General features: G+C 39.5%; 1 protein-coding gene across 5 annotated transcripts in view; it reads left to right on the forward strand.

Moving 5' to 3' along the window:
- The first annotated feature begins 2358 nt into the window (after window positions 1-2358).
- The window catches only part of tmcc1a (transmembrane and coiled-coil domain family 1a), a 33606-nt gene continuing 8451 nt past the window's right edge, over window positions 2359-27513 (forward strand). The window contains exons 1-2 of one of the 5 annotated variants that reach the window (XM_048211175.1): window positions 2359-2427; window positions 9978-10158. In XM_048211175.1, the coding sequence (XP_048067132.1) occupies window positions 9979-10158 (180 nt within the window). In that variant the 5' untranslated portion in view covers window positions 2359-2427; window position 9978. Of the gene's footprint in view, window positions 2428-9837; window positions 10159-14253; window positions 14318-21990; window positions 22439-25835; window positions 27366-27513 lie in introns of those variants that run through there. The other 4 variants (XM_048211174.1, XM_048211179.1, XM_048211177.1 and 1 more) reach the window with 4 other exon arrangements.

Below are 27513 nucleotides of genomic sequence, written 5' to 3' on the forward strand. Positions count from 1 at the left end.
CTGTGAATGCATTTGGAGCCATCCTTTCATTAAATACTGGAATATATTTTTATTATTATTATTATTATTATTATTATTATTATTATTTTTATTTTGAACAGTTATATCTGCAGGACATCATGTTATGATGTAAATATTTAAAATTAACTGGAGATAAAACTGAAAAGGTACCACTTACTGTCTCAGCCAAAGATATGGCCAAAGTTTACTTCAAAACATGTTAGCACATAGTACTAAAGACCATTAGTTTAAGAAAGTTGTATTGCTATTAGTCCAAACAGTTAGTAAGGACTGTAATTGTGGAGTTAAGATCAGGGTGCGTGCTGACAGGAAACTGTGTGTCATCAGCATGACAATGAAAACACAGACCACACTTTCGAATGATCTCTCCAAGAGGCAACATAAACTGAAATGGGTCCTAACACAGACCCCTGCGGGACACCCTGCTGAACTAATGCTGATTTAGATTTATTTTTTCCCCAAACAAACATACTGGAAACAATCTGTAGGATAAGATCAAAACACTCACAATGCCAGAGATGCCCAACCACCCACACATCCTTCAAAAAGAATGACAAACTGCGTCAAAATATTGCAAGCACCCGTGTCTGCAGCAATGAGAAGGTCATTCATGACATGATGTACATCCAGACTGAAATGGCTCTAAAAGTGATGTGTAGTCAGATGTTTCTGTAAGTGACCAACAACAACCCATTCAAGGTCTTTAGCTGGAAAAGGACAATTAGCTATAGGCCTATAGTTTGATAAATCTTTAGCATCACACGCATGAATTTTAGAAACCGGTGAGAGAACAGCTGTCTTAAGAGCCAGCTCACTAGTTAGAGAATTATTGACAATTGCAGCAATATTTTGGACTTTATCTGTAATTTTTTTCAGAGGAATAGATAAATTTGTTTTCTCTCAAAGGTGCAATTGCATCAAATGTTGATGATAGATCAGTATAACGAGGAACCATTCATTTTAACTACCAAACATTCAAAAGAAGACATTGCAGGAATTTAAAATGGTAAGATGTGATTAAATGCTGAAAAGAACACTCACATTAACAGAAAACATACCGACCATTCAAAAGATATTACAGCGGGTTTCCATCCACTTTTCTTCTAGTGTCATCAACCATGATCTGTGTGTACGAGCAAACACTGGCCACAGTACAAAAGTCAAAATTGTCAGAATGGAACGTGTCATCAAAAGTAAGTTTAATATTCAATGATATACACTCATCACTCACATTAAAAGGAATAACACTGATTTAAGCAAAACATTTGTGATCTTACATTAAAAAACAAAATGGGGAAAGAGTTAAAGAGTTATAATTTTTGTAATGTTGCCATCAGCTGCAGTATTTTTGATCATTTTCACAAAACTTTAGAGGCTCTCAGAATATTTTGTTGTATGAATATCTGAACCATTTTATTCTAGTTTTATTCATATTTTTTTATCAACACTTGAATATGGGAAAGTTTCATAAAAAAGCAACATTTTAAACAAAAAGCTGAGAAAATCACATTTTTTCAAAGACTGTGTTCAGATGGGATTCAGAACGATGATCAAACACAGAACGCAGTAGATCGAGTCCATCAACGCCTCTGTTCTGACTCCAGCTTTTACCTCAGCTTAAAACTGTAAAAAAAGTTACAATATGAAATAAGTTAATTGGCTGATTTTAAGTTTAGTCAAACTATTCTTAGTTAGCATGAATATGAAGATTTTATTTTAGCAGTATTTAAACATGAAGATTTACCAATAACTTATTTAATATTCATAACTGTTTGTAAATGGATATTTTTCACAATAGTAAAGCAACGGCTGAGATACATCTTTGAAAGATGTAACATTAATACTTGATATTCAAAACAAAATAAATAAATCAATAAATTAAAAAAAACGAGTGTTGTTTTACAGTACAACTGTTAAATCTGGACTAAAATTGATCGTAAAATTTTTACAATAAATCTCTGAGAGTGCAGTTGAATACAAGAGAAGTTCTACTGGGAAATTACTGGGAAAGTAAAGCAAATATTAGCCTGGAATATACTGTAATTTAACACTAAAAATTTTATGGTGTACTTACGACCAAAAGTAAAGTATGTGTTATGCACAATTCAAAATAATTGTATTATTGAATTATACTTATTGATGTATTAACAAAAACAATCCTTTTATAATTGCAGGTAAAGATGGAGTTAACTTTAACGATGTTATACTGTACTATATTGCAGCATATTGAAGAAAAGCAGAAAACATTCTCTCCCACTCGCACACACACACACACACACACACATGTATTATTGTCACTGGTCCACAGTCACAGTGGGTTGACTGACAGTCAGTGTCGGTCAGATCACCAGTATGACGCGTCTCCTGCACATGTTCACACAGCAGAGAGGGAACTGCATGACCCATGTGAGTACAGTACAATTCTTCTGTAGTTGAATTGCTTTTTTGGAAACAGTAATTGGTAAACATAATTTTGGTCCCACTTTATATTAGGTGACCTTAACTACTATGTACTTACATCAAAAAATAAGTACAATGTACTTATGGGGTTCATATTGAATTGCAAAACACTTTTGCTGATATTGAGGAGGATACGGGTAAGGTTAGGGAAAGCTTTGGTGGTATGGGTAGGTTTAAGGGTAGGGGTAAGGTGTAAGGGATGGGTCAACAGTGTTATTATAAATGTAATTACAGATGTAATTACATGCAGGTGTTTTTAAAATATAAGTACAATGTAAAAACAGGTGTACACAATAAGTGCATTGTATCAAATGATTCATTTAAATAGTAGTTAAGGCCACTTAATATAAAGTGGGACCAAAATTTTCTATTTGCTTTATTCTTGCCACTGCATTTGAAGTGTAAAAGATAATATCCTGTATGTGAAGTGGTCTGACAGTATTTTTTTTGTTTGTTTTAAGTAGTATATTTTCCATGTTTGACACATTTTTTTTATACCAAATATGCTTGTTTTAGCTTGAGCTGTTACAACAAATCCATTAAACCTATAAACGGTGTGTGAATCGCTTAGAATAATTTAAAATTTCCCATGAATGGTTTAGAATGTCTAGTCTTATTCACAAAAATATATCATGAAAATCTAATTAACAAACAATCTGTCGTCCCTTCAAATAGTTTAAAGTGAATGTTGAACAACATTTGTACTAATTTATTCAGTAACACTGGCAGTAATATTTACAGTTTAATTACTGCACAGTTTAATTGTTTTCTTATCATTATAATATGTCTTCCTCTGTGGTGCTTGACTGAGCCATGAACAGAATTCTGATGTGAACAACAAAACAAAGTGTTTTTGCAAAATTGGGAGATCAAGCCCACACCTGCATTAATGTCAGCAATATTGCATATTCTTAAAGGAATATTATACTTTTCCATCTATTACCTAATAATTTAGAAATGGCCATTTTTGTTATGTATCACCCAATAGTCTGACAGTGATTATACATACAGTTCCTTTCCCAAATCCTTGTACATTTGTAAAGAGAGAATATGTTGGCTGGTTTTCCTTGACTATAGCTTAACTCACCCATTAAAAAATAAGTAAAAGACAATAAAAATCTATAGCTATACAAAGCTAATGTTGAGCAAAATATATATGCAGAGCTACATGGACAGACATTAAGAAAAGCATGTGTCGTACAGTCTGTAGCTGTGCCACCCTCCTCTCCTCTCCAGAACGCACTGGATCTCGGCCCACAGAGGTGCTGTCACACTGCCTGCATTGATGTGATTCAGCTCAACACAATGCCACTTTCACACAGCACTGAATGGCTGATGCAATGCTCTGTGTGTGGGTTAGGTTTGCCGACACTGATGCGAACAAATGTAAATCCTCTGCAATATAGATAAAACTGACTACTATAAAAAAAAAAACAGAAAATGTGTGTGTGCACACTCAATCTAGAGTGATACATTTACTTCCACAAGGCGCGTTCACACCAGGAACAATCACTATAAAGTTAACCATATTAGTGTCCACACCAGTGCATGATATTGTTCTGTTTACAATGGGCTAGTTGCGTATGGCCATAGACACTTCTGGTTTCACCTGACGCCAGTGCAGAGAGCCGAAAACTCTTTTATAGTTGTTTATAAAATTTATTATATCACTTAAAATACTACTAAGATCTATATTTCAGTCAGAAACACATAAAACATGATTTATTCTTGTTAATTTACAACATTTGGTTTAGCGGTATTCTGTAGCAGGGTTCAGCTTTACAATGAATTAAGATTAGCTGGGCCTGTAATAACCCCCAGGAACCATCAGCATGACACTGAAACAATGACTGTACAAAAAGGACTGCTTGGAAGGCTTGTCTTGAAACAGAGAGAGAAAAGAAAACAACGAACAGCAAGGGTGCAGAACATACATATATGGAATAAGAGGACAAGGAGGGAGGGTTGGTTGCGAGCTATGGCTAAGCTGGAAGTGAGTAATAGTGCCACGTATATACAGTATACACATACCTTAAATAGGAGAATCACTGTGATTGGAGAGAATGAACAGCTCCCTGTTTGAACTAACGCTTGTGCTAGATTTCTATTACATGAGCCAACGTCATTTAAAACACACCCATGTAGGAGGTGAATGAATTAAATACATTTTACTTGTCCACAAACAAAAAAATGACTCAAGTCACCTTTATTTATATAGCGCTTTATACTATACAGATAGTTTTAAAGCAGCTTTACAGAGATAAACAGATAATAATTACAAATAATGATTTAATGATAATAATTCAATTCTGCTGTAAAGCTCTAAAAAGAAAATGTCATTGATCAGCTGAGGTTGGCTCTGTGTTCATTTAGTTCAGTTCATGTAAAGTTTATCAAAAATAAGTTAAATTCAGCTATAAAGCCACTCTGCAGAAAACAGTGAAAACATTCAGCTCAGTTCAGTTTTCATACAATAGTGTCAGTACAGTCAAATTATTATGTGTCCCCAACTAAGCAAGCCAGAGGTGACAGTGGCAAGGAACTTAAACTCCATCAGGTGACTGAATGGAGGGGCCAGTTCTCCATTGGTCAAACAAATGAACACTGTATGATTATGATTCAGGCAGCATCACAAGTCAGATTGTGGATTGGTATCATTCAGAATATTTCATCCAGTTCCTTCTGCTTGGCGATTTGGATACATTACGCCAGCCTATATTGGGAGTTGAAGCTGGCCATAGGCAGAGGACTTGAATGGATTTCGTGGTCTTCGCTGGATCTGTGCCCATGGCTGTCATGTTGACGAGGTCTTCACAAGTTTTTGTAATTACAAAATGAACACATCCCAGCCGTCCTCAATCACACAGCAGGCTAGTTTTCACAACAGTTGATGCTCAGGGGAGAGTGGAGACTCCATTCCCAGAGGATCCAGCTTATTTGGAGTCGATTCAACCAGGCACAGGTAGATTTGTTCACCTCCCAGGAATCCTCCCATTGTCCTCTGTGGTATTCCCTAACCAAGGTCCCCCTCGGCACGGATGAACTGGCACACAGCTGGCCCAGAGGTCTGCGCAAGTAAGCATTTCCTCCAGTGAGCCTCATTGCACACATGTTGTTTAAAGTCAGGGAGGACGCAGAACAGGTTCGGATGGTTGCGCCTTATTGGCCCAACCAGACGTAGTTCTCGGAGCTCCTGCTGTTAGCAGTAGCCCCTCCCTGGTGAATCCCACTGAGGAAGGACTTTCTTTTATCAGGGGAAGGGCACAATCTGGCACCCACGCCCAGACCTCTAGAACCTTCAGGTCTGGTCCTAGGATGGGATGAGGAGGAATTCAGAGGGCTATCACCAGCGGTGACAGATGCCATTATTACTCAAGCCAGAGCCCCCTCAACAAAAGTGAAGTGACGCCTTTTTGTCCCTTGGTGTTCTTCCCAAGGAGAAGCCCCACAGAGATTGGGTCAGTGCTGTCCTTCCTCCAAGAGGGTCTGGAGAGACACCTATCTGCTTCTACCTTGAAGGTGTATGTGTCTGCAATAGCAGCCAATCACGACACCGTGGATGGCAAATTGGTGGGGAAGCACAACTTAATTATTAGGTTCCTAAGATGCGCACGGAGGTTGAACCCTCCAAGGCTGTGCCTCGTCCCCTCTTGGGATCTCTCATTGGTCCTAGAGGCCCTACAGAAAGATCCATTTGACTGCGCTCACTTCTGTCAAGAGGGTGGGGGGCCTTCAAGCCCTCTCTGTTGACAACACGTGCCTAGAGTTCGGGCCGGGTCCTGAGACCCCAGCTATGTGCCTAAGGTTCCCACTACCCCTTTCAGGGATCAAGCTGTGACTTTGCAATTAATCCCTCCTGATGATCTCTGTTGCACATTTTGTGCATTTACCTGAATCACACACAGAATTTTAGAAGATCAGCTTTTTGTCTGCTTTGGAGGACAGCAGAAGGGGAAGGCTGTCTACAAACAAAGAATGGCCCACTGGATTGTGGACGCTATTCTCCTGGCTTACCATGTTCCATGGGAGTGAGGGCCCACCCCACTAGGGGCATCGCTACCTCTACAGCCTTAGTGAATGGTGCCTCACTAGCAGACATCTGTAAAGCTGTAGAGTTCTGGGGACTCAGATGACTGAGTAGGATGTAGTGCTTGCATCAGAGCCTTCCCCCTCTCCGAGGTGATAACATGTGCTTTTAGGTTCAAATTAAAGTTTCCCATGTTGCTGAACCTTGGACCACTTATCTCCATAATTAAAGCACATTTCAGTAGAGGAGTTTGGCGGAGGAACTCACCACCAGACCTGATGTGTGCCCTTTTCAGGTGAGCCCACATATTTGGGTTAGTGCTCCATATGTAGTGACTCCCTAATGCCGGTCACCGGTTTCTCCCTATGTTGTATTATTTCCAGTAAGTCCATAGGAGGTATTCTCCACATGTAGACCTCCCCATTAGGTAGGATGTGGTTCTTTCCGTAGTGTTCCTTTCTCATTGAGGAGGAGAACTCTTTCCAACATTAACAACCAGGTGTGCTCAGCTGTGTGATTATTCAGAATTTAATTTGCAGAAAAGGCTATCTACAGCTGAAGTGAACTTTTTCATTGGTAAGTCATCTAATAAGGAAGACTCGAGGTCACGGCCCCTGGGCGTTGGAAGGTTGCGAATGGGTTGGGTGTATTTGTCATTGGCACGATTTGCTTGCCAGCATCTACCTCCTGAGGCTCGCGACACAGTTCAGTAGCTGTGGTGTTTAATATATAGAGTCAGAACTTCAACACAATGTTGAAAGTGACTGACAGAAAGGGAGCGTCTTGGTTACTGTTGTAACCCTCGTTCCATGATGGAATGAACAGAGACGTTGTGTCCCTAATGCCACAACTCGGAACTGCCACTGGGGGTTTTGAGATGCTGTCTCGGCTCCCCAGAACAAATCTACATGAGCAATGCCATGCTGGCCTCTTTTATAGCCGGATGTCTGGGGTGAGGCCAAGGTTAGGTTTAGTGTTGATATCTAACCCTGGCCACCCTAGGTACAGTGGGTACGGAAAGTATTCATACCCCCTTAAATTTTTCACTCTTTGTTATATTGCAGCCATTTGCTAAAATCATTTACTGTAAGTTAATTTGTTTTCCTCATTAATGTACACACAGCACCCCATATTGACAGAAAAACCTTGACAGAAAGACCCTTTGCTCAGTATATAGTAGAAGCACCCTTTTGATCTAATACAGCCATGAGTCTTTTTGGGAAAGATGCAACAAGTTTTTCACACCTGGATTTGGGGATCCTCTGCCATTCCTCCTTGCAGATCCTCTCCAGTTCTGTCAGGTTGGATGGTAAACGTTGGTGGACAGCCATTTTTAGGTCTCTCCAGAGATACTCAATTGGGTTTAAGTCAGGGCTCTGGCTGGGCCATTCAAGAACAGTCACAGAGTTGTTATGAAGCCACTCCTTCGTTATTTTAGCTGTGTGCTTAGGGTCATTATCTTGTTGGAAGGTAAACCTTCGGCCCAGTCTGAGGTCCTGAGCACTCTGGAGAAGGTTTCCGTCCAGGATATCCCTGTACTTGGCCGTATTCATCTTTCCCTCGATTGCAACCAGTCGTCCTGTCCCTGCAGCTGAAAAACACCCCCACAGCATGATGCTGCCACCACCATGCTTCACTGTTGGGACTGTATTGGACAGGTGATGAGCAGTGCCTGGTTTTCTCCACACATACCGCTTAGAATTAAGGCCAAAAAGTTCTATCTTGGTCTCATCAGAGCAGAGAATCTTATTTCTCACCATCTTGGCAAACTCCATGTGGGCTTTCATGTGTCTTGCACTGAGGAGAGGCTTCCGTCGGGCCACTCTGCGATAAAGCCCCGACTGGTGGAGGGCTGCAGTGATGGTTGACTTTCTACAGCTTTCTCCCATCTCCCGACTGCATCTCTGGAGTTCAGCCACAGTGATCTTTGGGTTCTTCTTTAACTCTCTCACCAAGGCTCTTCTCCCCCGATAGCTCAGTTTGGCCGGACGGCCAGCTCTAGGAAGGGTTCTGGTCGTCCCAAACGTCTTCCATTTAAGGATTATGGAGGCCACTGTGCTCTTAGGAACCTTAAGTGCAGCAGAATTTTTTTTGTAACCTTGTCCAGATCTGTACCTTGCCACAATTCTGTCTCTGAGCTCTTCAGGCAGTTCCTTTGACCTCATGATTCTCATTTGCTCTGACATGCACTGTGAGCTGTAAGGTCTTATATAGACAGGTGTGTGGCTTTCCTAAAAGTCTAGTCAGTTTAATCAAACACAGCTGGACTCAAACGAAGGTGTAGAACCATCTCAAGGATGATCAGAAGAAATGGACAGCACCTGAGTTAAATATATGAGTGTCACAGCAAAGGGTCTGAATACTTAGGACCATGTGATATTCCTTTCTTTTTTAATAAATCTGCAAAAATGTCAACAATTCTGTGTTTTTCTGTCAATATGGGGTGCTGTGTGTACATTAATGAGGGAAAAATGAACTTAAATGATTTTAGCAAATGGCTGCAATATAACAAAGAAGTGAAAAATTTAAGTGGGTCTGAATACTTTCCGTACCCACTGTATACCTATTCCTAATAGTGTTCTAGATAACTTTTGGTTGAAAGAACATTGAACCAAATCAAGTTTTAAAAATCTGAAAAAGAAAGCATGATGTCACCTAATACTCATTTAGGATTATGAAATGATGAAATCACATACTCTCTTAGGCACTTATTTTGAATAGTACTTTGCAACCATTAAAAAAATATGTTGTGTATATAGTATGAATGTGTGCAGAATGAATGTGATGTGGACGTAGTACATTTATCATGTTGTCATTATCATGCGACCTACGGCATCAGTTGCGTTGCTTCACCTCCATTCATAAATCCTCTCCCGTGGTCTCATGGGATAGTAAAGTGTCCATCATATGCACACTTCAGAAACTCGCCAGAAGAAGTAGGTCATCTGGGAACTTTTTGTCTGCTCTTTTATGAGTACTGTAAATTTGGACATACTACTCTTGTCACATACTGTTTTTCACGTATTATTTAGTAGAGAAGAATGAGATTTGAGACGCAGCTGCAAAGAATTTGAGTTTGTCAGGTGGTTCATCTAACAAGACTAATGAGGAAGCATCAGTTAGAAGTCCACATTATATTGTGGTCATCAACTACAAATCACTAGGCTCATTTGAAATATCAAATGCCTCATCTGAAGTAGGCGAGAGTAGATGACTGCGGTCAGTGGAGGAGTGAAATAATTACAGTCAAGACAGACAGTTCTCACTTCTCATAGTGTATCAGACACCTACAAATTCAAACGAGGATATCATGTGATTTACCCTCATGCTCTTGGTTGCTAATAAAGTAGAAGTAATTTAAGTTCTGTGGCTTTAATATGAAATTAAATATGATGAACAAGCTACTCACTCAAAGTACCGGTTGTTTTATTACACTGCGCTCAAGCATTCACTGTTATAAATCACCCAGAATGCAGTGTGGGCTGAAGTGTCCAGTGATCATGAGGAGAGGCGGCGACCCGCAGGAGCGTCAGCTGAAGGCGTGTGTGCCAGAAGTGCTTTCTAAAGGGATCTGCACTGATACACCTGTCGCAGCAGAGACAGTCCTCATCATCTCATCATTCCTCCAGTCCACCAGCCACGCACAACGGGTGAGTAATGTGTGTGTGTGTGTGTGTGTGCTGCACCTTTTTATAATTACAAAATTAACCAAGATTTCAACTAAAAAAAAAAAAAAAAATTAGAGGGTGGAGCTTGAGCTTGTCAGTTCATAATCCTGAAGAGAGATCCACATGATCAGAGAAGTCAGAAACCCTGATACAGAAAAAAAGGTGAAAATTGTGTATGAGCACAAGAGGGCGCTACTACACACAAAACGTATAGAGTGGTGCAGGTATGATGTCACTTTGTAGGCAGTTAGCATCACACTGCTTCCCTTGATAAAAACCCAGCAGGATTTTCCATAGGCTTTTGGATTATTGCAAAAAAAAATAAGCTCTGTGATCAACAAAAGTTTATGATAATTACACATTTTGTCCATCAAGATAATTATCACAGATGAACACAAATTTTATGGATTTTGAAGCATAAATGCAGTTGCCAGAAGTACAAACCCAATTCCAAAAAAGTTGGGACACTGTACAAATTGTGAATAAAAACAGAATGCAATGATGTGGAAGTTTCAAATTTCAATATTTTATTCAGAATACAACATAGATGACATATCAAATGTTTAAACTGAGAAAATGTATCATTTTAAGGGAAAAATAAGTTGATTTTAAATTTCATGGCATCAACACATCTCAAAAAAGTTGGGACAAGGCCATGTTTACCACTGTGTGGCATCCCCTCTTCTTTTTATAACAGTCTGCAAACGTCTGGGGACTGAGGAGACAAGTTGCTCAAGTTTAGGAATAGGAATGTTGTCCCATTCTTGTCTAATACAGGCTTCTAGTTGCTCAACTGTCTTAGGTCTTCTTTGTCGCATCTTCCTCTTTATGATGCGCCAAATGTTTTCTATGGGTGAAAGATCTGGACTGCAGGCTGGCCATTTCAGTACCCGGATCCTTCTTCTACGCAGCCATGATGTTGTAATTGATGCAGTATGTGGTCTGGCATTGTCATGTTGGAAAATGCAAGGTCTTCCCTGAAAGAGACGACGTCTGGATGGGAGCATATGTTGTTCTAGAACTTGGATATACCTTTCAGCATTGATGGTGCCTTTCCAGATGTGTAAGCTGCCCATGCCACACGCACTCATGCAACCCCATACCATCAGAGATGCAGGCTTCTGAACTGAGCGCTGATAACAACTTGGGTTGTCCTTGTCCTCTTTAGTCCGGATGACATGGCGTCCCAGTTTTCCAAAAAGAACTTCAAATTTTGATTCGTCTGACCACAGAACAGTTTTCCACTTTGCCACAGTCCATTTTAAATGAGCCTTGGCCCAGAGAAAACGCCTGCGCTTCTGGATCATGTTTAGATATGGCTTCTTTTTTGACCTATAGAGTTTTAGCCGGCAACGGCGAATGGCACGGTGGATTGTGTTCACCGACAATGTTTTCTGGAAGTATTCCTGAGCCCATGTTGTGATTTCCATTACAGTAGCATTCCTGTATGTGATGCAGTGCCGTCTAAGGGCCCGAAGATCACGGACATCCAGTATGGTTTTCCGGCCTTGACCCTTACGCACAGAGATTGTTCCAGATTCTCTGAATCTTTGGATGATATTATGCACTGTAGATGATGATAACTTCAAACTCTTTGCAATTTTTCTCTAAGAAACTCCTTTTTGATGCTGATGTATGTTATGTCTTAGAATAAAACGTGAAAGTGTCTTGAGCTTGTGTTCATCACAAACCTTATTTCAGCCATTTAAACAAAATCCCATTAAAAAAAAAACCATTGACTTTGGGATGATGGAACCTGAAGTGTTAAAATGCTAACTCGCTTCTGCATTTTGGCCTATCTGCACCACTCTATAGAGCAGGGGTGGGAACACTTGGTCCTGGAGGGCCACTGTCCCTGCAGAGTTTTGCTCCAACCCTAATCAAACACACCTGAAGCAGCTAATCAAGGTATTGAGGATTACATGCAGGTGAGTTTTATCAGGGTTGCAGCTAAACTCTGCAGGACACTGGCCCTCCAGGACCGAGTTTGTCCACGCCTGCTATAGAGGGTATGCATTGATGTCACTTTTTCCCGCCGGAATGTGCTCCCTCAGCCAGATTGAGTGGCAAAAGATCCTGCTGAATGACTGGATTTAGTAGGGGAAAATGCGAAAACACGAGTAAAACAAATGATTATCAGTTTAAACTAAAGGTTGGAATCGATAGCATTCCTTACAACTTACCATAGATCCAGTGATCCATGAATATTGATATGCAGCCAGGAATCGTGTTTCTGACATTTATATGTGCCTGATTTTGATGCTGGGGAAATCAATTTGCCTTTAAACGCTTTATATAAATACAATATAGGTAGGTCTAAATCTGGGTGATCACTTATATTAATGTTATATATATCATCCAGTCCTAAAGCTTGTATAGTTTTTGTCAGTGTTTATTTAAAAACACCCAGTTATGCAGAATTTAAGATGGAAAATATTTGATTGATGAGTTGTCAATACAATATATAACAATACAATATATATGGTATGATTTTACATTAAAATTCATCATTTTGACACAAAATGATAACTGCAAATCTGTGTTTCTCTGCCTGGAGTCCAGCTGTTTCTGTGAATTGCAGCGATCTATTTGCTTGTCTTTTCTGTAGCTTTCGGAAGTCTGTAAAAACACACCTCATATTTCTTGTCAAATCTATCTGTACAGTCAATCGCAACTCTTTCCCGTTTTAGATGTGTTTTGTGTGTTTTTCACGGCTGAAAACCTCTTTTCGCCACTCGGGGTGTAACCTCAGTCACTCCGGCCGATGGTGACGTCACGTGCATACATATTTCAGTGTTTGTGTGTTTGTGATTGTGGTGATACGGTAACACAGCTGCCCTGCCATGAGTGAAATAAAATCTGTGGGTTTTAAACAAGTATAGAGTGTTTTGTTCTACTACACACCACTGTATTTATGATGGTCCAAATCATTAGGCACTGAAACTCACATAATCTTTTGTAGTTGTACTCTTTATTTAGCAACTTATCTAAGAATTAATATGAGCTGCATCATTAATTTAAGGACTATAAATATATATGTATAACTGAAGCAATACCTCTTTCAACTTCTGTGAGTGTGATTAAATCATATATTAGGTGATCAAACTCAGTGGTTTTCTGTAAGCTCAGACTGGATAATAATAAAACTATTATTGACATACATTACTAATATGACAGCAATCTTTTTATTACTGTGTTGTTGTGTCATGTTTAAGGTCTGGATGAAAGGGAAGTTGCACTAATTTTTTCTTCCCCATATTGTTTTTAGTTAGCTGTGCCATTGCAGAAATAACAGGGAGGCTTAATGATTTAAAACAAGTATGTTCATATGATTTGTCTAAATGTGCCTGGCCCCATGAGGTGACCCGCTCCAAGATAAATCAGATTTTATTAGGCTACCAATATGTCTTTCTCTCATGTTAGTGCACATAATTTTAAAAATATTTTGCGTGTAGATACAGCTATACTTTGGGAACAGATGTGTCTTCGTTTAAATAACAAACCATCGTCTGTCCCCTTTTTCCATCTCATATCAGAACAGAGAGCGGTTTATTTTTAATAAAAATGAAGAAAATATTTGAAAAGGGTTGTTTGAGGGGTATTTAATAGGCGTGTAGTTGCAACCGGATGTGGTGTCGACTGTGACGTGAGCAGATCATATGGTTACTGCGCTCCTAACCACAGTTCCCTTCATTTACTGATCAGCAGGTTCAATACAGTGAGAGTTACAGAAAGTTCAGGGACTGAGACAAGTAATGTCCCAAAAAGGCAGCATCCATTTATGATTTTAACAAAAATAAACATATTCACTGAATATGTTATTATTGCATACTTTTTTTTGTAATGTACTACAATACACTGAGGTGCAAATAATATGCTACTATTTCCAAAAAGTATAAATATTATCTAACTACTATTTAAACTTGTCTAAAGTAGATATAAAAACAATAGAAGTCTGTGGTACGGTATGTGCCCATATAGATAAGTACACATGTGGTGTGTGTGTGTATGTGAGAGAGATAGAGATAGAGATAGAGAGAGAGAGATGGGGTGGGTGAAAGTGTTTTTTTAGCTTGTGTTCATTCAGTGTTTGTCAGTCAGGATGGTTCAGCGATTCAGTCTCCGCAGACAGTACTCACAGGTAACACTTTAAATGTGTTTGTGTGTGTGTGTGTGTGTGTGTGTGTGTGTACACCTGGTATTCCCTACATTATGGGGAACAAATGTTCCCACAAGGATAATACTGTAATACCAGTCATTTTTGACCTTGTGGGGACATTTTTTGGTCCTCATGAAGAAAACAGCTTATAAAGCATACAAAAAGAAGTGTTTTGAAAATGTAAAGATGCAGAAAGTTTTCTGTGATGGGTAGGTTTAGGTTGGTGTATATTTTTCTTTGAATGTCTGTTTGAGAATTCTGTCGGCACCTGATCAAGTGCATAGCTAAGTGTTAAGGCTGAGCTGAAGCTTTACTCGCTTTAACGTATTGACTGCATGTGTCAACAATCCCAATGTTATCTGACACAAAAGACCCTTTACGGGCTCAAACACTCTCACACCACAGAGATACAGCAGTTTCTGAGTTTCTCTACTATGCATTTTAAAACCTCTAATGTGTATGCATGTCCTCACTTTGTTCATCCTCTCAAATTTAAGTCACACTTCTAAAGAAATTGTACATATTTTACATACAATTGTATGTTTGATCTCACTAATAAAACATCTCAGCTGAATTAAAAGAATACAAACTTTAAGTCTGCAGCATTGCAACATTACAGTAAAGTGGAGTAGATTGCATATTTCTACATTTTTGGACGCAATGAGTTATTAAAATGAGTGTGACGTCAAGTCTAGTGTGATTCAGTCGACTCTCTCCTGTGATTATAGTCACACATTAAACTCTGTTCCTGGTTCTCTTGCTCCAGAAGACAGTGGTTGAATGGTCATTACCTTTGCAAACAGTGATTCTTATGTGTTTAACTGGAGGTAAATGATGCATTTGGCATATGAAATTGGCCTCTGCCACATCATAACTACTGGGCAGATTGTTTTTTGATATCGTCAGCATGCAGGAAACGTAATATCTGGTTATTTTGAGGTCTGTGAAAGAAGGGCTTTATGACACTATATGGGTCTTTCCTGTTCCTCTGTCGTTCCTCTCATTCTTTAACTTCTACATTAGAGTTCCAGGACTAATATTTTTTGGTTGTTGTTGTTGCTGTTTTTGATGAAGATGTTTCATATTGTGAATAAAGAATGACCTGCTTTAAACTTCATCCTTTATGAGCTCACATTAATGGAGCAAAAAAAAAAAGTGGATAAAAATAGTGAATACATGCACAGTCTATATACATACATCTCTGGAATACAATAGACCATGTGGGCCATTTAGTGTGTGTCAAAATTGTGTTTGGCTCAAATCTAAACTCACATTTCTTTATTTCTTCTTCTTTTCATACTCTAATGTTTCTCTTGGGTTCTTCACTGACACTTGCCGTCCTTCTGTCTGTTGTCGGCGTCTCTCACTGATGCTGATCTCTGTGGAAACACACGATGTGTAATCAGTCTAAAGTGTGAACGGGTCAGCAACATCCACAGTGTTTGTTATGTTCACAGAAGTTACACTGCGGCACTGCTTTATAACTGATGCATTGACATAAGACATACAGGTGACATAAGGCCTGAATGTGTGCTGCATGTCGTTTCCAACATGCTTTGAAAAAGGCAGCTAAATCATTGATCATTGAGGGCGTGAGAAGAAGTTCGATCTCAGTTACAAGACCACAAACTGTTTCCTGTTTCCTGTGTGAGAATCCACTGGCAGCTATTATAGTCGCTCTGTGCACATTGTGAGAAAACACACATTATCAGTCATATCCATATTCAGCACACACTCTCTTTAATGTCATCATCTGCATGTTTAATGAATAGTCATGACTAATTATTTATCCAGGTCAGGCAGAGTTCAGATGATCTCTGTATTATCTGTATCTCTGTAGTCTCTTGCTTTGCTTCAACAACACAGAGCTTAAAACAGAAGAATTTTTAACAACTGGTTAATGTAACATCTGTTCTGGGTTTGAGTTTTGTTTGAGTTGTTACGTTTTTAGATTTGCACTGTTTCCTGTTCAGTTTTCGACGACGTCGGCCTCAAGTATTCATCGAGTGGGTGTTACATCAGCGCGGATGCCCCTACATGAACAGAGAGTGAGGAGGATCCAGACCCACTAGCACCTGCAGCGCACACTTCATCAGAAGCGCCCCCTATGGACCACTTAGAGCATGTGCCGTCGCAATGAAAGATCAGAAGCCCCACGAGAATGAAGAGCCAGAGCCCACAGCAGACTCAGACTCTAAAGGATCCATGTCTGACCAGGTGTGTGAGTCAGCCATCATTTCTCAATGGAGCATACCCCTAAGACCACCATCATCCTGGAGCTCGAGCCTAAAGAGGAGCTGACTAGGTGCGTGAGCCAGTCCCTGTGTCCCTTCCTCTGAGTTTATTGGTGGAGGGATGAAGGGATGAAGTGGAGCCCAGCCCATTGTAAACATTGAGGAATAGATTAGCACCAAGCTTATTTCATCTCCCAGCACCCATGGCAGAGTGATTTATGATGCTCCCACTCCCACCTCCTCTGCCTGTTCTCTATCAGCGTTTTTAACTCTATGCCTGTCCCATATCTGTCAAGGAGGCCGTTTTTGAACTCTCTGCCTGTTTTGTATCTTGTTTCTGGACTCTCTGCCAGTCCCATATTGGCCAAGGAGGCTGTGTTTGTACTCTCTGCTTGTCTTTTATTGGCCGAGAAGGCCGTTTATGGACTCTCTACCAGTCCCATATTGGCCAAGGGGGCCATTTTTGAACTCTCTGCCTGTCTTTTATCGGTCTAGGAGGCTGTCTCCTAATCCTCTGCCTATACTACCCAGTTCTTCAACACTGTCTCCACTGGCTCCCTTCAGCACTTCAACTCCCCCTTCATTGACTCCTCTTAGCAGCTCGGATCTGCCTTGGACTTCCTGTTCGCCAGCTTCACCCTGTTGTGTCGACCCTCTGGATCCACCTTGATCCTCCATGCCCATCACTCCTCCTTGGCCCATCGACCAGTTGGCGCCACCTTGGCTCCTTGCTCCATTGGCTCCGCCAGGGACCATCTTCCTTCCGGCTTCACCGGGCTTCCTCGTCCCTCTGACTCCGCCTTTGTCAGTAGTCGGTCTGACTCCACTGTGGACTTCCGTGCCTTCGGCCGCTCCTCATCCCTCCACCCTTTCGGCTCTGTTAGGCTCCTCCTTCCCTCCGGGTCTGCCTCAGTCCTCCGGCACACTGGCTTCACCCCGGCCGCTCATCCCTGCGGCTCCACCTCCAGGACCAGTTTCTTCAGCTCAAGATCTGGGTCTCCACCTCCCAGTTCATGTTTCCTTTCTCTTAGGTCATTAGTTGCCATGGTTTTTGATTTGCCCTCATGTGTTTCACCTGTCATGTTAATTATCTTATTAAGTCCCTTGTGCTTCTCTGTGTTTATATAGCCAACATTTTCAGTTGTTCTTTCTCAGATCGCATCCATTTTTAGAGTGGTTGTTCTGTTTATTGTGTTTTTGCTTCCTTGAAATCCCTGAGAAGTGTGATTTTGTTTCCATTAAACTGCTTGCAAATAGGTCCAGCTCTTTATTTCCAAATTTGATTCAACCTCTCATTAACAAATGATTTTTTAGCAAACTGAAAGGAGGTGCTTACATCCATTTCAACCTGAGTTTAGCATTTCGGTGTGTGTGTTCATTGATGTGTCCGGATGACTCACGTTTCCTGTTTTTTACTCCTCTTATTCTCTCAGGATTGTCTTATTTTGGGATGTGAGGATGTTTTTTTTCTCTCTCTCTCTCTCTCTCTCTCTCTCTTTCTCTCTCTCTCTCACACACACACACACACACACACAGACATGCATGTTTGTTTCACTATAGAATATAGTGAGAATGTCTCAAAGGTGCAATGGTTTATACAGAGGTGATGATTTTGTTTTGTCACACGTAATGCTCAGTAGTCTATGGAAACCCATTTCTGCCACATAAGAAAAAAAAAAAATCATGTTTTTGTTAATTATAACTGACATAAAAATATAAAATGGAAATACTAAGTCATATTTCTGAAATGAAAAGTCGAAATTATGTCTTAAAAATTCATAATTATAACAAACAAGTTGAAATTATTATATAAAAACATGACATTTAAAAAGTCAATTATTACACAAAATGTCAAAAATATGACAAATTCATAATTTAGACTTTTTATCTAATAGTTTCGATATTTAATCTCAGTTATGACTTAGTATGTCATAATTTTGACTTAATCTCATAATTAAGACTTACCCAGGCGTTATTTTTATTTTCTTATGTGGCTTCCATAGTAGTCTGACCTTTTGTAGTTTATTGTTTTTGTGAAGACAGAATCGCCCTCTAGTGGTGGTGTGCAGTTGAGAGTCCGTGAATGTCCTGCTGAAGATGTCCATGTACTGTATGAGAGAGTGTTACAGTATTCCTCAGCATCTCCACGAGGATGTGAGAGCTGAGCAGTGCCAGTTTTAGACACCTGTGCGAAATCTGAATTCTCAGAAAAGTGAAGTTAGCTCTGAAAAATGCTTGTGTGGCATTTGTTTGCCTTCCCTATGCAATGCAATGGCAATCGGACATTTTTAAATGTGACTAAAGTGTCTAAATATACCTGCAGCCATTGTGTTTCTTCAAGGGAATTATTCTTTCATCAGGTGAATTGTTTTATATTTTCTTACCACATGGATGCAGTGCTGATGTTTTGTTTTAATTGCTCAAACCAGGAAATGTTGTATGTTATTTTACTGATCTTGTGACTGTGGTTTTATTTTAGCTCGGGGTGTTCTGCATTCTATTGAGAACATGACATGTTTATGCTTAAAATAGTCTAATCCCTGAGATGTGACCGCAGAATATTCCATAACAAACTCTAGATCCAGAATCACACCAGACATTGTTTTGGTTTAATGCTCAGGGAATGTGTCTAATTCTAGATAACAGTAGGATGAATCTCACAAAAACACATCTAGTGACTAAATGTTGAATGCATACGATCCTGTTTGTTTGTGTTGTGCATGAGCATGTAATGTTTGAGTCATTAATTGGTCCGATCTCGGATGAAGACACTAACAAAGAGTGATGTTACGTAAGAATGCACTCTGATAACCTGCTGCACAGAGACACAAACCAGAGAGAACGGACACATTCTGGATCTTTCTGGCCTGTCTTCAGTCTGTCGGGCTGTTGGGACAATCGTCCAGCTCATGCACGATGCATGCAGATGTCCTTGTAATTCAAGTCGCTAGTAACGGTGTTTTATTAAAAGTGTAAAAATGCAGAAGGTTTAATGTGAGGGTTATGTTTAGGGGTAGGTGATAGAAAATATGATTAGTTCAGCATAAATCCATTACGCTTATGGAAGGTCCTCTTAATAATATATGTACCACTGTGTGTGTGTGTGTGTGTGTGTGTGTGTGTGTGTGTGTGTGTGTCATATGTGGTTCTGAATGAACTTGTTCTGCAAGTGAGAATAAACGTAATTACCAGAAGCTTGATGACATCACCTGTTACATGAATAATGCAATAATCTGTTTGTTATGCGAGAAATGTTTTTGGAATGTGGTGTGTGTGTGTGTGTGTGTGTGTGTGTGTGTGTGTGTGTGTGTGTGTGCACACTTACTGTCAGTCAGCTGTACATAGTTACAGAGAGGGCAATGTACAGTACAGTAGGTTTGTTGCTTGAATTTATGGTGTTAACGGGGTCATGACATGGATTTTATTAAAGGATTATTTCGCTTTCAAATAAAATTTTCCTGATAATTTACTCACCCCCATGTCATCCAAGATGTTCATGTCTTTTTTTCTTCAGTCGAAAAGAAATTAAGGTTTTTGAGGAAAACATTCCAGGATTATTCTCCTTATAGTGGACTTCACTGGGGTTCAACAGGTTGAAGGTCCAAAATGACAGTTTCAGTGCAGCTTCAAAGAGCTCTACATGATCCCAGACGAGGAATAAGAGTCTTATCTAGAGAAACCATCGCTCATTTTCTACAAAAATACAACTGTATATGCTTTATAAACACAAATGATTGGCTTGCACGTGCTTCCGCTTTCTGAATTCTTCAAAAAGCTTACGCTGAATGTCCTACACCTTCCCTATTCTACTTACGGAAAAAAATGGAACTGTAAGTAAGTAGAATAGGGAAGGTGTAGGACATTCAGCGTAAGCTTTTTGAAGAATACAGAAAGCGGAAGCACATGCAAGCCGATCATTTGTGTTTATAAAGCATATACAGTTGTATTTTTTTCCTGTAAGTTGTGAGGTGGAGCCTCCATGGATCGGACTTGTTTGTTCAGCACATCCCACAGATGCTCGATTGGATTGAGATCTGGGGAATTTGGAGGACAAGTCAACACCTCAAACTCGTTGTTGTGCTCCTCAATCCATTCCTGAACCATTTCTGCTTTGTGGCAGGAGCATTATCCTGCTGAAAGAGTCCACAGCCACCAGGGAATACCGTTTCCATGAAAGGCTGTTCATGGTCTGCAGCAATGCTTAGGTAGGTGGTACGTGGTACTTCTTCCCATAGTGCATCCTGGTGCCATGTGTTCCCCAGGTAAGAGATGCACACGCACACGGCCATCCATGTGATGTAAACGTGATTCATCAGACCAGGCCACCTTCTTCCATTGCTCCGTGGTCCAGTTCTGATGCTCACGTGTCCACTGTTGGCTCTTTCGGTGGTGGACAGGGGTCAGCATGGACACCCTGACTGATCTGCAGCTCCATACGCAACAAACTGATGCACTGTGTATTCTGACACCTTTCTATCAGAACCAGCATTAACTTCTGGAGCAATCTGAGCTACAGTAGCTCGTCTGTTGGATCGGACCACATGGGCCAGCCTTCGCTCCTCACCTCGGCCGCCCATGACCCTGTCTCCGGTTCACCACTGTTCCTTCTATCTCTTTTGATAGATACTGACCACTGCAGACCGGGAACACCCCACAAGAGCTGCAGTTTTGGAGATGCTCTGACCCAGTCGTCTAGCCATCACAGTTTGGCCCTTGTCAGACTCGCTCAAATCCTTACGCTTGCCCATTATTCCTGCTTCTAACACATCAACTTTGAGGACAAAATGTTCACTTGCTGCCTAATATATCCACCCACTAACAGGTGCTGTGATGAAGAGATAATCAGTGTTGCGCAACTTCCCTTTACGACTTTAAGGTTAGTTATTTTGGAAGTGTAAACTTCACAAAACAAATCTGAAAATGTAGTTTAAACCATGTGCTTCTTTAACTGAAAACAGCCTGTTTCTCTCTGAAATACTCTGACTGAAGAGTCTGAATGAGGCCTAGAGTTATATAAGCCTTCTGTCCCCTGAACCACAGATTCAGTGCATTCTCTCTCTCTCGCTCGCTCTCTCTCTCCATTCAGAAGAGTTTTGGCAGTTTCTCGTTAAACCCTCTTACGCACCCCATTACACACACACACACACACACACACACACAGTGGTGTTTTCTACTAATCGTGCTATGGCTCAATACCTTTGGGAGTTTGTGCAGCAGTTGTGTTGAAGTACAGTGTTCTGTTTATTGCGTTTGTAATTGAAAGCAAAGCCAGTCATTAGTCTGGACACAGTGGATGGTTATGATCTTTGTCTGTGATTGGTTGAGGTTGGTAGGTCAACATAACTCATTGGCTAAGCTCTTGAAAGCCGTGAATGAATTCACTCATTAGTTGTCCAACACTGTTTTGTTGGCCAAAAGAGTCCCGCCGAGACAAAACCCTTCTCATGGGCTCTGGCTCGCTCTGCTCCTCTCTCACACTCTAAACCTTCACGCTGAGCTTTTGGGTTTTTTATTCCGCAAGATTCTCTGCATGAATTTAGAACACTTGCTTTTTCAAACGCAGTGTTTCCATTTCCGCTCAGCTGTGAGCGTTTCAGAGTACCATAAGAGCCCAGGCCTGACTTATTCCGTTTCATCTTACTTATAAGAACGTCTCTTCAGCAAGCGACATCATTTGCTCTTGTTTGAGCGTCTCTGCATGTCGTAATGGAACAGCACAGATACTCCTGACGCTCAAATCTAAGCTCTGGACCCGAGTGAAGCCTTGTCAGACGGAGCTGTGAACGCCTGCTGGCTCGATTCTCCAATGGACGTCATTCTCAACCTGATAACTCCAGACTCCTCACCATCCACCTCCCCAACCAACACCGTGAGTTCAGTGTGTGTTTTCAGAAAGCTCCTACATTTTGAAAAATTTGAATATTACAGTTGAAATGTGAATATGAAGTGTGCCTGTATTTAAGCAAACTGCAGCTGATCAATTTTATGGTTTTTATGTTTTCACCTAAAATGTCATAGTTTGCTGTGCCGATCCAAACCTATGACTTTCTTTCTTCTGTGGAAGAATCCAGCTTACAGGGAATGTTCTCTCAAGGTTCTCTCAAAGTTATGAACAAATGTAACATTAACAGGTCGTTCGTTCAAAGTTATCTTAATGTTCTCAAAACGTTAGCACAAAAACATTATTTATCCATCATTCATGGAATGTTATTACCTGAAGCATTTTGTTCATCTAATATTTTACATTCAAAAGTAACGTTCCCATAATGTTTGAAGAATGAGAAAATGGAATATTCCCTTAACATCTGCATAACCAAGAAAAAAAAAGTAAAACATTCTAGAAACCGGATGTTTTGAACATTCTAGGAAGATTCAGAAATAACATTTTCATAACTAAAACCCATTTTTTGTTCGCTGGGAAGGTTTCTCATGAGGACTGTATCACAGCTGGTCCTCTGTGTGTCTTCTGAAGTCATATGGTAGTGTGTGAAAAACAGGCCAAACTTTAATCTATTGTTTTCTGAAAATCCTCCCCTCTGTTGTGGCTCACAAATCTCATTCGTAATCACAGATTAAAAAAAGGTGATTCAACTTGCTGAAGTTGAAGTTGAATTTCCAAGTCGTAATGGGTTGGAATTACATACCAAAATTTTCTTTTCTTGAGAAGAGTCACATCAGACACATTGGTGTGAATCTTATTAAAAGCTTATGAAAGACTTTCACAAATATTGTTTTGACACAGATACTTGTGAAAGGCTCGCTTGTAGTTCCTGACCCGAGATAACAAGGAATTTATTCAGTTTCACAACAGTAACATTAATATTAGCCATAGCAACACTTGTGTAATAAGTGCAATAGTTTGAAAGTTAAGTGCTATGAAAGTTTTGCTTGAGTAATTCTTGTTTCCTTTTGTGTGTGTAACACATCCAGTTATGTAATTGTCCACTGATGATGAATAAGGCATTGTTAGTGCACTAGTCTCCCTTAAAGCAACAGTAAAGAGGATTTCCACCTTTTTTCAATCCAGCCTTTGTGTAAATGTGAAGGGCTTAGACTGTCATAATGAATTAGGTCATTTAAAAATTACACTGCATTTAAAAAGAGCATTGTCTGCACATGAATATAGTTTACAGTAGAGCATAACTATTAATATATAGTACATGACTACTTTTTATTAGATTTCAAAATTTTAGACTAGATTTTATGAATTTTCAGTCCTGTAAGCTCAATTTTTTGCCTCTGGAGATCAGATCACTCAACATCGCCCACATCAGGCGATTTTACTTGCATGAATCCATTATAAAGGAGGCTTATGACAATCTTGCAGTAGTTGTTAACTTATTTAAAGCTTGAAGTTGTAAAATCTGCCAAAGTACTTGCCGTACAGACACACACATGCACATGTATGATGCCTTAAAATGCTGCAGCTCACTGGATTTAGAGTGAGATTTCTTCCTTTTCATAGACGGAAACCAGTTCAGAGAGCTGTAAGACTCTGCATTGTGTTTGTGTGTTTAGTGTTTTGATGCCATGAACCTCACAAACGATGTTCTTCCTCTGAAACACTCATTGTATGTGTTTTCCAGCATTTTCCAGTTTTGTGTGCTAAAGGTATCAGACGCTCTGTAAACAGACTGCTGGTCATTTTTGCGCATGCCCTCCAGCATTCAGCATTTCTTTCCATATCTCCTTCCTTCATATGTTAAGTTTTCCGCACATAATCAGGTCCTGGTTCCAGATCGGATCAGGAACCAGCATCAGATCCAACAGAATTCATTGTAGAATTGACACTTCTACAACCCCCTGCTCCATATTTCTCCTTTAAAATATTTGAGCAAACTTGATTATGCTTACAGCTACTAATTTAACACATTTTAAATTCAGAATTTACCCCAAAGTCAGGCAAAAATATTACAAAAATGGTCAGATTGAACCTACAGTAGCTGTAAAATAACCGTAAACAAGTTCTATTGTTTAACATCAACATTATATGGCTAAAACCGTTTAAGTTGCAAGCATGGTTTAACCTCTGACAGAAGACATGTTTTATTGTTTATCCGGATAGTTCTTTTGTAATACAGGAATTAGAGCTGCACAATTAATCATTAAAAGATGGTGATTTCAAAACTATTTTCAACCACACATTATCATTATTTCTGTCTTAAAATAATTCACATTATCACAGAAGTACTGGATAAAAGTTTATAGTTCAGATATAAACACTGATGTCTACAGTAGAAATCAAAATTAAATCACTTTCTGAAAGTAACTTAATGCTTCAAATAAAGATTGAATCAATTACATCATTACACCAGTAGGTGGAGACAAGTGACTTAAATGTATGTAATTTGAGTCATTCATTCAAGGGATTCATTCAAAAACACTGATTCAACCAGTAATGAAATGAGTCAAGAATTTATGAGTGAGTCATTGAATCATTTATTTAAGAGAATCGCTCAAAAACACTTATTCAACCAGTAATGAAACGAGTCAAGTATTTATGAGTGAGTCATTGAATCATTTATTTAAGAGAATCATTCAAAAACACTTATTCAACCAGTAATGAAACAAGTCAAGTATTTATGAGTGAGTGAGTCATTTAAGTAAGTGAAGTAATAAGTGAGTCATTCATTCAAACCAAATTAAACATTTCAAATTAATTAAACATTTTAGATAAACTACAGCAATTAACATTTTGTCAGAACCTCTAGTAAATTACAAGCTGTTTTGATATTTTGTCTGTTCAGAATCGTGGGAGAATCATAATCTCTGTTTTAAACAAAACAATTGTGATTCTCAATTTATCCAGAATGGTGCAGCTCTAAGAAGAACAGTATGTGTGCCTCACATGTGCACAGGATTCACTGTTAAATAACTTCACAGCGTGCCATAAGTAAAGAATTCTGCTTATTTTCTTAATGTTTTGACTATATAGACTAATTCCTTCATGGAAGACCTACAGTATCATAATCTCTGTGTGAGCGGCAACTGAGTGATTCTGTACAAGACACAAGATTCATAAAGTTACTTTTAACTCTTGTAGCGCTGAAGCCAATCTCAAAAAGGACAGATATTAATCAGTCTATCACTAGTTTTAAGTGTTTTCTCACATAATAGGAATAATAAAAGTGATCAAATCAGTACTCAAATCAATACTAGACAAGCATTCAGAATAAGGTGTAGTCAGCCAGACATTATTGTAAAATGATTTCCTGCGGGGTTATACAAGACCTTATTTTCTCATAATGACCGTCAGACTGTGCATTACTGCTTACATAATACAGACTATTATGACTTTAATGAATTTGACCAGTTTAATTGCATGTTTTAATTTGTTTGTGTGCTTGTGATGGGCTTGATGGCTCCAGAACTGGTAGAACCGGTCAGTCGCTCTCACTTTGTGGGTTTGTCCTTAATCACCCTCCAGACGACACCCGTCCTGACCGATCCAGACAGACCGTCGTGTTCAGCCGGGAGATTATATCTCAGATTACAAGGGACATGATAAATATTGAGAGTTGGATTCATCCTGGACTGTAAACACAGTGTTGCCAGAAATCTGTTGCTGTCTGGTTAATACTCTTGTGTCAATACACGCTTTATGCAATTGTTTTTTGAACATTTCTCTGCAATGGATTATTTTAGTATTGCTTTGTTATAATGAGGTGCATGGGATGATTCACAGCCTCAGTAACAACCAAACATTGATAAAATAGCAGAAAAATACATGTTCTTTTTCATTCGTCACTGTTGTTAATATTTCTGGTTTCATTTAATAGCATCATAAAATATGCTTTAGAGAAATACAGTTAGATTACTCAGAATGATTTATTTTATATTCTTCTTAATAATTGGTGAAGTATAGTTTATTTCCATTTCAAACTTGATGAAATACATTCAGTTCTCTTTAGAAATATGTCAATATTAAAATTAGAAGTTTCCTATATTCATTTCATATAATAAATCCATAATCTTCTGGAACCTCTGTAATTTCCACAAGGAATATTGTTCTGGCTGCTAAAATCCATTATAAACTAAATACTGCTCCTGTGTAGCTAAATCATTTACAAATAATAATTTCATAGATAAACAAATGAAATTAAATAAAATGGAAAAGGATGACAAACAGATTAAACCTCGATTTTTTTTCAGGAATCTAGCATTTATGTGAGTCTGTAAAGTAAAAATGACTGGGGGTCTGAATGATCAATTAAGAGTTGAATAAATGATTGTACAATTATTCTATGTAATTATTTATAATCTATGAACAATTATTCAACACGAATAACTATGGAAGCCCGTTTCTGCCACTAAAAAAAAAATTATATCTCACAATTGCGAGTTATAAAGTCAGAATTCTGAGATAAAAAGTCGCAATTAATCTTTTTTTTTAGTGGCGGAAACGGGCTTCCATAAATAACAACATGAAAACGCTAAGAATACATTCAAATACGGATTCGGACATGTGCGAATGGTTTGGTTGAATTCAAAGAATCAATTCGGCAGGATTCAATCGATTCAGTAAAGAGAACCGATTCTCAAAACGATTCGTTCGCGAGCGCTATAGGGATGATGTCATGTTTAAAGCTCCACGCTGGATCGCGGCGGTGGGAGGAGCTTAATCCGCCAGTTCAGATGCCTGTGACACTTCAAAACAAGTTTGGGAAGTTTGGGGAGAGAAACCGGCGGAGCGGCGTGTTTTCCGGCAGAACTCATTAGACTGATGAAGCGGCGGAGAGCTCGAGCTCGCTCAGAGAATGCACTGGGAGCAGCTGCTGCGCGCGAACAATGGGAAGGTGAGAGGACACAGCTCTTCACGCATGTTATATGTCCTAAATAACAGGAGAGAGGGTACATACTGAGTCGCTTAGACTGCCGGTGAATGGAGAGTTTGACGCTTTATCTTACCGTGGATGTCGAGCACAGGATGTTGTGGTTCGAGAT

Source organism: Megalobrama amblycephala, linkage group LG12 (assembly GCF_018812025.1).
Source record: "Megalobrama amblycephala isolate DHTTF-2021 linkage group LG12, ASM1881202v1, whole genome shotgun sequence".
Taxonomy (NCBI): Eukaryota; Metazoa; Chordata; class Actinopteri; order Cypriniformes; family Xenocyprididae; genus Megalobrama; species Megalobrama amblycephala.